Source organism: Cynara cardunculus, unplaced genomic scaffold (genome assembly GCF_001531365.2).
Source record: "Cynara cardunculus var. scolymus isolate 2C unplaced genomic scaffold, CcrdV1 Un_Scaffold_1820, whole genome shotgun sequence".
NCBI classification, from domain to species: domain Eukaryota; kingdom Viridiplantae; phylum Streptophyta; class Magnoliopsida; order Asterales; family Asteraceae; genus Cynara; species Cynara cardunculus.
The window spans coordinates 23,924-34,783 of NW_020200885.1; the positions used below are offsets into that span (position 1 = coordinate 23,924).

Genomic DNA, 10,860 nt, shown 5'->3' on the forward strand with positions numbered 1-10,860 from the left:
CAGTTCTTGAGATGGAACCAGAACCGAAACTGGTTAGAACTGTTCTTGAATTCTTGGAACCGGAACCGCCAGGAACCGATTCTGGTTCCGGGTACCCACTTCCTAAAATATTAAGTTTTTGTTATTTAGAAATAAAAATTAAAACATTGCCAAAACACTAAATAAATAAACAAGAATACAAATTATACGGAATAATGGTTACAAATATTGTTTAACGATTACAAACCATAATAGACTAATAGTAAATGTTGAAAGTTTAAYGATTACATACTATAATTGTAAATGTTCAAAGTTTAATGATTATGAGTCGATTAAGACGGTCCGTGAGAGGCCTCGGGACTAAGAGTATGAGTCGATGAGGCGAGACCTAAAATCTAATCTAGAGTTCTAAGTTTTTGACCTAATTTCAATTTAGTATTAAAAAATTAATTTTTTTTAATTGAAAAATACCGGGTACTCGCCGGTTCTAGTTCAGGGCACCCGCCGGTTCCAGGTACCTGGTCCTGGAACCGGTCTCGGTGGGTACCGGTTCCGAAAAATGGGGAACTGAAACTATTCTCAATCGGTTCTGCATTTTAGGAACCGAAACCACTCATATCCGTTCCGGTTCCGGAACCGGCAGTTCCAGTTCCGCAAGTGGGTACCCAGTTCCGCTGCTGATTAAAACCGTGATATTTTTATACATTAATGGACCGTTTTGCTAGTTTTAAAACTTGAAGGGGCTTCCTGTGAGTTGTGAAAAAACTAATGGGTACAAATACCACGAAGAGGTATACCAAAGAGAAAGAGGGGAGAGAGAGAGAGAGAGAGAGAGAAAGAGGGGAGAGAGACAACGATGCCGGCGTCAGCGACAATGATCGGAGCTTTACTGGGTTTGGGCACCCAGATGTATTCCAATGCCCTCCGGAAACTCCCTTATATGCGCCGTAAGCTGTTCATTTCTCTTTGTCCTATGATTAAAATGAATTCAATAAATCCTTCTAATTTGAATTTTCTGCAGATCCGTGGGAGCATGTTTTGGGGATGGGGTTAGGAGTGGTGTTCGCTAACCAGCTAGTGAAATGGGACGCCAAGCTTCAAGAAGACCTCGATAAAATGCTCGACAAAGCCAAAGCCGCTAATGAGCGCCGCTATTTCGGTATTAACCCTAACCCTAAATCGTCTATCTGATTTCCATCTCTATGTGTAACCATAAGATATCTGTGGATTTTTAATTTTACTTGTTTCGGTTCTGCATTCGAGCTTGAAAGGATGTTGGTCGTCATCCTTTTCACATGTGCCAAGAAATCCATGACCACCTACCTTTACACAGTTCTTCACTATTAAGTATTAACTATGCTGAATCTAACTCTAAGTTTCGGTTCATGAGGGGAATTTAACAAAAATAAATCACTTTAAGCTTCTAAAAGAGGATGAATGAATAAGGATGATTTAGAACTTGGAAGTTAATGGATTTGTGTAAGTTTAGAATGCAAAACAATAAATATATAGAATTACATGAGGATCATGCCCTACCCACAGAGTTGCCTTGTTACAAACGTTTTGATGTTTTTGAGGGTTCTGATGAGTAATTTTATGGCATTTCAATGAACATGCTACAAAAAGAGAGTAGTTTACTCTAAGTGCCAATTTACTTCCGCAAGATCCTATTAAAAATAAACGTGAAATAGAACAGATAAATGAAGGGAGCTCATATCTCAAGACAAGGTGAGAAACTTGTGGACCACGATCGATCTCATCAATATCTTGTAAAGACTGTTAATGCACAAATGGGTAATTTTGCTAAGGAATCTTGCCAAATAGGTATTATTCCCTTCTTTTGGGACAAAATAGAAATTGTTGCAATTTCTTTTGAGAGAGAGGGAGTATTACTTTTGGTTCTTGAAATCTTAGTCCAATTGATGTGTTCTTGTATGTGTTCTTTTCCTTCAGGTTCTCCTCTACTTTTCAATTACATAAACACCGATGAAGCAAATTGCATTTGTTTTGCTATTATGTTAACTCTTTATTTGTTCTTTATATTTGAAGTCAAACAATAAACTTCACTATTTACTATAGAATTATCTTTTTTGATCTTTAAAAATTAGAAAGCACTAGATTTATATTTGAGTAAATTTCAAAAACCATCCCCGGACATGAACGGCATTTTGCACGATTTCTATCCCTGAGGTTAACACCATTGATTTTTGTCCCATTAACTCACACCTGTGCTCGATTCTCAAGGATAGTAATGTAATTTGAATACTTATTCCAGTGAACAGTCTCTTGTTCTTCTTCAATCTTTTAAAAAATATGATGCATAATTGACAGAAAAGCTGCATTAACTTCTTCAGACCTTTGAATTTCAGAGACTCTTATCGGAATGTCCATAGATGACAGCCATTCATCTGAAAACCCTAAACAAAGCCAGAATCACACTCCCATCAACCCACTAAACTGCTTGCCAAAACCCCATCTGAACTTCCAATTGATCTACATGTCTAACCCTCAAACTCTAAAAATACATGGTAACAGCACTTAATTCATCTACCTTGCTTACCACTTCACCAACGACCACAGTTTAAATCTGAGCCGGTGATTTCAGTGGGGTGGTCACCGGGAACTGAGTTGTCAAGACTCAAGCGTGGTCAGGTTGTAGATTGAAATACTGCAATCTCCTATTTACTGTCACAATCTCCTATTTACTGTCACCGTCTCCATGATGTTACCAGAATCATGTTAGTGCTTCTGAAATTACTAATGGGTTGTTAGTTTGGAAACAATTGTTTATGTATAGTGGCTACAGTCCTTTCACCAATTCTCTTCTCTATCATGACAAATCAATTGATTTAATGCAGACATCACTCTTTCTTTTCCCCAATTTTCCCCCATCACTAGTGGTTACTTCTGATCCGAAGCACCCCTTGTCCATTAATAGAAAGATCCAATCGCCAAAATTAATAAAAGATCTTCATGGACCAAGATCCAAAGGGATCAATCTTGTTGGGAGGTACTGCCCAAGGGAAGGAAAAAGTGACTTCTGGATCAGGGATGATAAACAAAACATAAACAAGACAAAAGCATATATCAAAATGACTTTTAGCATCACCAATACTGAAACCACATTTGTTTCTGCATAGGCGAACTGTTGGAAGCAAATGGAAAAGGAATACTGAGTGGGATCTAAGAAACTAGCAGACTGATGACTAGATAGATATAAATAGGTGCAAATTCTGACATCACCACAGCCCATTTTGTTTTTTGCTCCTTGCTTGCAGAAACAAAGTTCCATTCCAACCGCTGAAGATAAAAGAATATTGACATGATAAAGACACATACATCACACAACAATCGCCAAATGCACCTTAAGTCAGAAGTTACGGTTCGCTGAATAAATGGAACCACTAAAGACATACATTATGGTGTGAATCCACCTGATTTTTTAACTTCATCCAGATGACAGCAGCTATGCTGTTAATTCCGGTGCTATAGCAGTTACCGGTCCTAGGGGAAATAGCGGTTCTGCTAATAATTGCGCTAATCACTGCAGTTTACCCCAATTTTGGTTTGCAATAGCGGTATGAATACCACGATTAGGAGTTGGGATTTCAGTTGACCTTTTAAAGGGTTTAGAGAAGTCGGTTAAGGGATTACGAGCTAGGGGACTGATTTGATTTGCAATATTGGTGTGTAAACTTGCTATTCCTCTCTCATCTCTTCTATTCCCGTCTACTAATCTGCATCTTCTCTTCACAACAACATTATCTCCCAAGATTGATTGCTCGTCATCTCTTCTCTTCACGTGTTCTTATGTTCATCTTCAAAATATATGTTATATTATGTATACATTCATACATTTATATATAATTGTAATTATTACATGAACCGCTATTTGTGGACCGCTGTACCACCTTTACTATCAAAAAGCGATAACCGCTATATCAAATCATGGTCCTGACCGCTATTTTCTATTTTAACCGCTGTAACAGCATAGGACAGCAGAGGAATACCCTCCTGGACTGAGACCTCTAGTTCAATTCATCAAAACCAGCAAATCAAACATCAAGAACTTCTTGCTTATTTATATAGAGAACATGGAAAATTAATACAAGTAGACAACACACAACATGGTGACTTGATTCATTAACATGTTGCTTTTAAAGTGGCAAAGATGGCTACTGAAATTGGAATGTTGCTGTTCAATTCTTGACAAAATAATGCTATAAAGTTACCAAGGTATTGCTTGAACAATCATCAAAACATTTACTCCATCTACAAGTAGATACTCATCTTTTGTAAGAAATAGAAACATTTGAGATCAACAGACATTGTTGTAGTTCAGCTCATAACAGTAACACTATGCAGATACATCGTTAGCTTTTAAGAATACAAATATTGCTCAAGGCAGTTGCTACAAAATAAACATCTTAGCTTGTAAGTTGATACTTAATGCTACAAGAAGCTAGTATTGACCAACACATAAAAACAAGGTTATCAGTACAAATCACCAGAGTTGCAGTGCTTAGAAACACAATAGCATTATTAATTCACAATCTATAATATGTTCATACTTAAAAATTAAAATGCATCCCTCAAAAAGGATTTTGTGTGTATACCTCGGATTTGCACATCAATGGAAAAGCAATAAAGATAATTAGTTTTTTTAATAAAAAATTGTGAAGCAAAATGGTTTATTTTTTCAGTATGGCATATAACATAACTCAAATCAGTCAAATGATTGTAAAAAAGAGTAGCAAAATGAAAGAACCCTAAACTACAAATTGAATAAATCAAAAGAGAAGAATAAGAGACTCAAGCCATAACAGAATACACAGATCTTATTTCACTCTTGGATACATACATGTATATACACACAAATAGCATATAGTGATAGTAGTAGCAGATGTGATGATGCCTTGAAATAACGAGCAGGGGGGAGGATGATAAACCGATTGCAAAGGAGGGACTTGAGAGAAGAAGATGATGAATTAAGCAGCGAGCACTGTGTTGGAAATAGAATAGGCTGAGTTCTATTTGGATTTAGGCGTTTTGAGATACTTAAGAGGAGATTTAAAGTTGTGACCATTTCTACCAGTTCATATATATTATGCTGCCCAAGCATTAATTAAAATTTCCCAATTTAATGCATTTGAGCAAAATTGCCCCTTCTAGTTATAAGAATGCTGGTGCATGGTAGCATTAAGTCTCTGTTTGTGAAGCGGAGATAGTGACAAGGTTAAGAGCGTAATTTATACCATAACGGTTGCATTGAAAAGAAAATACTTGCTGTTACCACATATATAATTTGTTTCTGTAATTGAATTTCACTCGAGTATTTTTGTTCCATGTGCTTTGCTCACCTAGTTAGAATTGCTTTTCTATTTGATTCATAATCAGCCTGGGCCCATACTGAATACTCTAATCTGGAATATCTAAGAAGTAGAACCCCAAGTAAAAAATTTAAATTTTCTTAATTTGGTCTTCAGTTATGGCAGTTTTATCCATTCCAAAGTAGGTGGTCTCCTGATGTCACCTTGACATTTTATTGATTCTTTAGCATGCACATAAAAAAAGAAGTACCCAATTAGTTGAAAATAAGTGAAATTTTGTGGAACTATTAGTATTAGAAGTGGTTTATTTATATTTATATATGTATATATATTCTGTTTAAAGCTTCTTATTTCCATTGTTTTTGCTCTCATATAGCCTTTTTAATGATTATGGTTACAAACATCTAATTGATCTGAAACTCTGAAATGCAGATGAAGATGATGAATAGTAGCACGATAGCGAATACTTGAGAGAATGCAGTTTCCATGCAAATTTTTGTGGTTCATGACATTCTTCTTTTCAACCGAATTGCGTGCTTTTGTGTTTGTAAGGCTCTTCGAGGCCTTGTGACTTGCTGCTTATTATGTGATTGAATGTTGCAGTTTAGTACATGCAATCCCATGTTGAATAAGAATAAATCTTTGTACCTTTACACACACTTTGGTATGGCCTCTACAAGTTGTCATCCAACTTTTAATGTGATACAAGTTTAATTCATGTCATGGTTACTGAACTTGGTGAATCCATTGTTGGAATCTTTGCCAAACATATTTTTGATACACAATTATAGTTGAAAAATGGTTTACATTAGTTGCTTAGAAGTAGTCAAACTTAGATACATCATCTATAATGGTCAAAATACGCAAGTCTTGCATGCATATACATTCGAATTTGCTTCTGATCTGAGCTATGCATATGGATCTCGACTCATCTTTTCAGAAGTCGATTCTCCGTCCCTCAATACATGTAGCAGAAGGTCGCATGCATGCCTCGAAGATGGCCTCTCGGCAGGAGCAGTTTTGGTGCATTGGAGCGCGATATCAAGAACTTGGAAAGCAGCAGTTTCTTCATGAGGTAAGAGCGGTTTCATTACCGGATCTATCAGTTCATCACGCCCTGCTCCTTGCATTTCAATATGAGACTCAACCCATCTCACCATGTCTACGTTTTCACCAAAACTCCCCTCTGTCGGCATTCTCCCACTCACCAACTCCATCAGCACGATCCCCATACTGTAAACATCACTCTTCTCGCTTGCCTTGAAAGAGTAAGCGTATTCTGTTTGCAACCAACTTGATCAGTTCCTAAGCCTACATTTAACATATAAAGTTCAAAGAGACTTTAGGGTCATACCTGGAGCTATGTAACCGTAAGACCCTGCAAACCACATATACGAATTGTTAGCCAAGGAGTCATGGTTCTCGGTTATGGCTTTTGCAAGTCCGAAATCTCCCAAATGTGCGTCCATGTTTACATCTAGGAGAACATTAGCCGACTTGATATCCCTGTGAATGATCTTTGGCACACAATCATGGTGCAAGTACTCCACACCCTGGGCTAACCCAACCGCAATCTTCAATCTTGCCTCCCAGTCAAGGGTCTTCTTTTTCTTGATGTTTTCTGGTTCCTGGTGCAACCAGTCGTAGACACTTCCGTTATCCATGTACTCGTATATCAACAGGTTCGATCCTGCTCCTTTGTTGCTGCAGTACCCTAGTAACTTCACTAAGCGTCTGTGCTTTATCCGCCCGATCGTGTTCACTTCTCGGGCAAAACTTTTATCAAGAAACACATCGTCTTTCCATGGTATCCGCTTGATGGCTACTATCTCACCAGTTATAAGTTCGGCTCTATAGATCGTTCCCGACCCTCCTGACCCGATTATGAACTCATCGCTTAGATTGTTTGTGGCCTCCATAATGTCTTCCCATCTGAAGTCACGTCTTGCGGAACCACGCTTGAAAAAGAGTGGTCTTCTTTGTGCTCGTGACGAATTTGTGGTCGAATAGTAACTGCTGGAGGTCCCGTCTCCGGCTTTTACAAATCCTGACCTCTTCCTTCTGAAAAATAGCAAGGCTGCAAGAAACATTAGTGCTATGGCAGCTATGGTACATACAGCCGAAATTGCAATCACAGATGCTTCGCTTAGCCTGCTTTGTTGTTGGTTTCTGGAGTTCGGACAACGATCGAGAGGAGGACCACAGAGACCGAGATTTCCAACAAATGCGTCGGCCGGTAAGTCTGAGTAGCCATCGTCTAATTTCCCTTGGAGATTGTTGTAAGAGAGATTAAGTTTTCCCAAACTACTCATCAGGCCAAGTTCTCGTGGAACAGTTCCGGTCAATGCGTTGTGAGAGAGGTCTAGCACCTCGAGTTTCGATAGCGTCCCTATGGATGTGGGAATGCCGCCCGTGAGGTTATTGTAGCTGAGATCTAAAATACTCTGTAGATTCTTGAGCTGTCCAATTTGAGCGGGGATTTCACTGCTAAATCGGTTGTTAGAGAGCCGGATCTCGTAGAGCTTGCTTAATCCGCCGATAGCTGCCGGGATTTGCCCTGAAAGTTGATTCTTGTTCAGCTTGAGGACATTGAGCGATGAAAGCTTGCTGATTTCTGTAGGAAGGGGTCCGTTAAGGGAATTAGCATCGAGCGAAAGAACTAAAAGTTTCGAGCAGTTGAACAAGTTCAATGGAATAGAGCCCGTAAACTTGTTGGATGAGAGCTTTAACTCTCCCAACAGAGGTAAGTTTCCGAGCCAGGATGGGATCGGACCCGAGAGGAGGTTATTATCGAGATCAATATGAGTCAGTTCTTTACACCTCGAAAGTTCCTGAGGCACAGAACCCACGAGCAAGTTGGTCGACAAATCCAATAGCGACAAGTCTCGTATATTTCCGTACGCCAATGGAATTCTCCCTGTAAATCGGTTCCTTCCAAGCCTTAGCCTCTGAAGAGATGGTGAATTCCCAAACTGCGATGGTATCTCGCCATCAAATTCATTGTTGGTGACATCAAACGATAGAAATGATCTCGAACTACACAAAGGAACGATACTACCATTCAATTTGTTGTTCGAGAGGTTCACCCTCGTCAAATTCGCCATCTTGCTTAGCTCTTTGGGGAGATTGCCTTGTAGAGAGTTGTTGTAAATCATGAGCTGTTCTAATGAGCTCAAGTACCCAAAAGTCGCCGGAATTCCACCGGTGAGACTGTTATCAGCAAGGTCTATGATGGTGAGCTGATGGCAATTACCAAAAGTGGCCGGAATATCTCCAGAGAGATCATTCTGTCTCAGATGAATGAAGTTCAACTGACTGAGCCTCCCTACAGTAACCGGTATTTCGCCATTGAAATGGTTCCCAAATAAATCAATCATTTGCAAGCTGGAGCAGTTTCCGATCTCCAACGGGATTCTTCCGGATAGCTGATTCTCATACAGATAAAGGATCTGGAGCTTCTGAAGCATTCCAATTTCTTTCGGTACTTCCCCGTCCAACTTGTTTTGAAACAACGTCAATGTCTCCAGATTACTGAGATTCGCGATTGCCGGAGAAATGGAACCGGTGAGTGTGTTGTTATTGAGCCAGAAGTCGGTCAAATCGACTAATTCGAAAAGCTCCACGGGTATCGATCCGTTGAGTGTATTGTTGGACAAATCGAGTATTTTCAACGACATGCAATCTCCCAATTCTTTGGGTATTTCACCAGAAAACATATTCTGGGAAAGCGCCAGATGCTCCAAAGTGTTGCTGCTGTTAGAACATATATTTCTAGGAATGGACCCAGAAAGGCTGTTGTTTGTCAGCACTAGATAACCCAGCTGACCCAAGTTCCCCAATTCTACAGGGACGTCCCCACTGAGCTTGTTTGCAGATAAATCGAGCATCCACAAACTTTTCAGTTGAGCCAGTGACTTGGGAATGGGTCCTTGGAGCCGATTCCCAAGAAAATTCAAGTATTCGAGCTGATTCAGCTCGCCAATCCGGCTAGGTATCTCTCCGGATAAAGTGTTGTTGGCCAGGTTCAACGTTTGGAGGCTCTTGAGATTGCATAATTCGTCTGGGATCGAACCATTTAGGTTGTTAATGGCAGCCGTGAACAATAACAGGCTCGTACAGTTGCCGAGCTCCGGAGGGATGGGTCCTTGCAATTGATTTTCTTTTATGAGCAGATTCTGGAGCTTGGTGAGCCTTCCTAGCTGTGGTGGTATTGGCCCAGAGAGATCACACGAGGCCAAACCAAGAACCACGAGATTATGGAGATCACCGAAGGAAGGTGGGATAGGTCCGGTGAGGCGGTTGTCACCGATTCGGAGGACTTGAAGGCTGGACAGAGAACCGAGCTCCGGCGGAATGTGACCGGAGAGTTGGTTGGAAAAGAGGAGGAGAGAAGACAAGGAGGTGAGAGTAGAGATATTAGGTGGGATGGGACCAGAGAGCTGATTCGTTGAAAGATCAAGGTGGAGCAGGTTCTGTAAAAGGGAAATGGAGGGTGAGATTGAGCCACTGAGAGATGAACCGGAGAGGTTGAGACCCACCACCTGAGAAAACTTTCCGGCGCAAGAAACACCATTCCAGCTACAGAAACTCGTGTTTTTCTCAGACCAATCTTTGACAACATTTTGTGGGTCTTGAGTGAAGGATCGTTTAACCTCCAATAGAAGCTTCAAAGTGGTAGCAGAATCCAAATCCTCAGACACAACACACCCAAACAACAGAGAAGAAAACAAAATCAGAGCAACAAATTGTAAAACCTGTTTCGCCATGAATCTGAGTTGCAGAAACAGAAGAAAGTATGATGTGGGTTATGGATGATGGTGGTTGTTCATGGAGGCAGCAGCTCTTAATGGGATGAAGAATATTAAAGAGGTGGTGGGTGGTCAGTGCATGGCTGCTGCTATGGTTTTACGTGCAGATTGAGAGGAGATAAGAGAGAGAGAGAGAGAGAGACCATTAATGGCCACCGCAGCGTGTGGCCATTCCCAGACACTTTAGAAGTTGAAATCGTTGGGTTTTGTGAAGAGAGAATTAATGCATTGCAACATATGTAAAGGGTTTGAAAAAAGTCAACCGTTTGCAGTAGTTGAAGAAGAAAGAAAGAAAGAAAGAAAGAAAGAAAGAAAGAAAGAGGAGTGAGTATTTTTAATTTTCAAACAGTTTTTCAAAGTCAAAATAGGGTCCACTCTTCATATACTGTGGTCCTCTAATCCTCAATTATTACATGATTAGGTTCATAATATATATATATATATATGAGACTTGGAATCATATAAGATCAAAGGTTTTTCGTGAGATTCGTAAGACCAATTCTCAACTTTTGGATTAGATTTACAATCTGAACATTGATAAATGTCATGAGACTTCTCAATAATCATAAAATTGTCATCATGCAATTTAGACCATTAGCTTAAAAAGTTGATCAATGAACATAAATTGGTCTTACGGGTCTCACGAAAAACCATTGGTCTCATGTGAACCCAACCCCTCCCTCTCTCTCTCTCTCTCTCTCTCTCTCTCTCTCTCTATATATATATATATATATATATATATA

At 39.7% G+C, this 10,860-nt stretch overlaps 2 protein-coding genes and 1 pseudogene across 2 annotated transcripts; 1 reads left to right on the forward strand and 2 right to left on the reverse strand.

The window, feature by feature from the left end:
- The first annotated feature begins 791 nt into the window (after positions 1 to 791).
- On the forward strand, positions 792 to 6,043 carry LOC112502731. Its single transcript, XM_025106720.1, has 3 exons — positions 792 to 926; positions 1,001 to 1,138; positions 5,742 to 6,043. The coding sequence occupies exons 1-3, from the start codon at positions 836 to 838 to the stop codon at positions 5,756 to 5,758; spliced, it is 246 nt and encodes an 81-aa protein (XP_024962488.1). The 5' UTR covers positions 792 to 835; the 3' UTR covers positions 5,759 to 6,043.
- Positions 2,662 to 5,175, reverse strand: LOC112502730 (annotated as a pseudogene).
- Positions 6,044 to 6,128: 85 nt separating the features above from the next.
- Positions 6,129 to 10,152, reverse strand: LOC112502729 (LRR receptor-like serine/threonine-protein kinase GSO1). Its single transcript, XM_025106719.1, has 2 exons — positions 6,664 to 10,152; positions 6,129 to 6,588 (listed from the first exon to the last, which is right to left on the reverse strand). The coding sequence occupies exons 1-2, from the start codon at positions 10,073 to 10,075 to the stop codon at positions 6,218 to 6,220; spliced, it is 3,783 nt and encodes a 1,260-aa protein (XP_024962487.1). The 5' UTR covers positions 10,076 to 10,152; the 3' UTR covers positions 6,129 to 6,217.
- Between the last annotated feature and the right edge of the window lie 708 nt (positions 10,153 to 10,860).

Excerpts from the sequence above, each read along its gene's own strand:
- LOC112502729 (XM_025106719.1), bottom strand. The coding sequence starts at position 10,075 with ATGGCGAAACAGGTTTTACAATTTGTTGCTCTGATTTTGTTTTCTTCT. Across the intron at positions 6,589-6,663 it reads TTACGGTTACATAGCTCCAG|AATACGCTTACTCTTTCAAG; the intron begins GTATGACCCTAA and ends GGTTGCAAACAG.
- LOC112502731 (XM_025106720.1), top strand. The coding sequence starts at position 836 with ATGCCGGCGTCAGCGACAATGATCGGAGCTTTACTGGGTTTGGGCACC. Across the intron at positions 927-1,000 it reads GAAACTCCCTTATATGCGCC|ATCCGTGGGAGCATGTTTTG; the intron begins GTAAGCTGTTCA and ends AATTTTCTGCAG.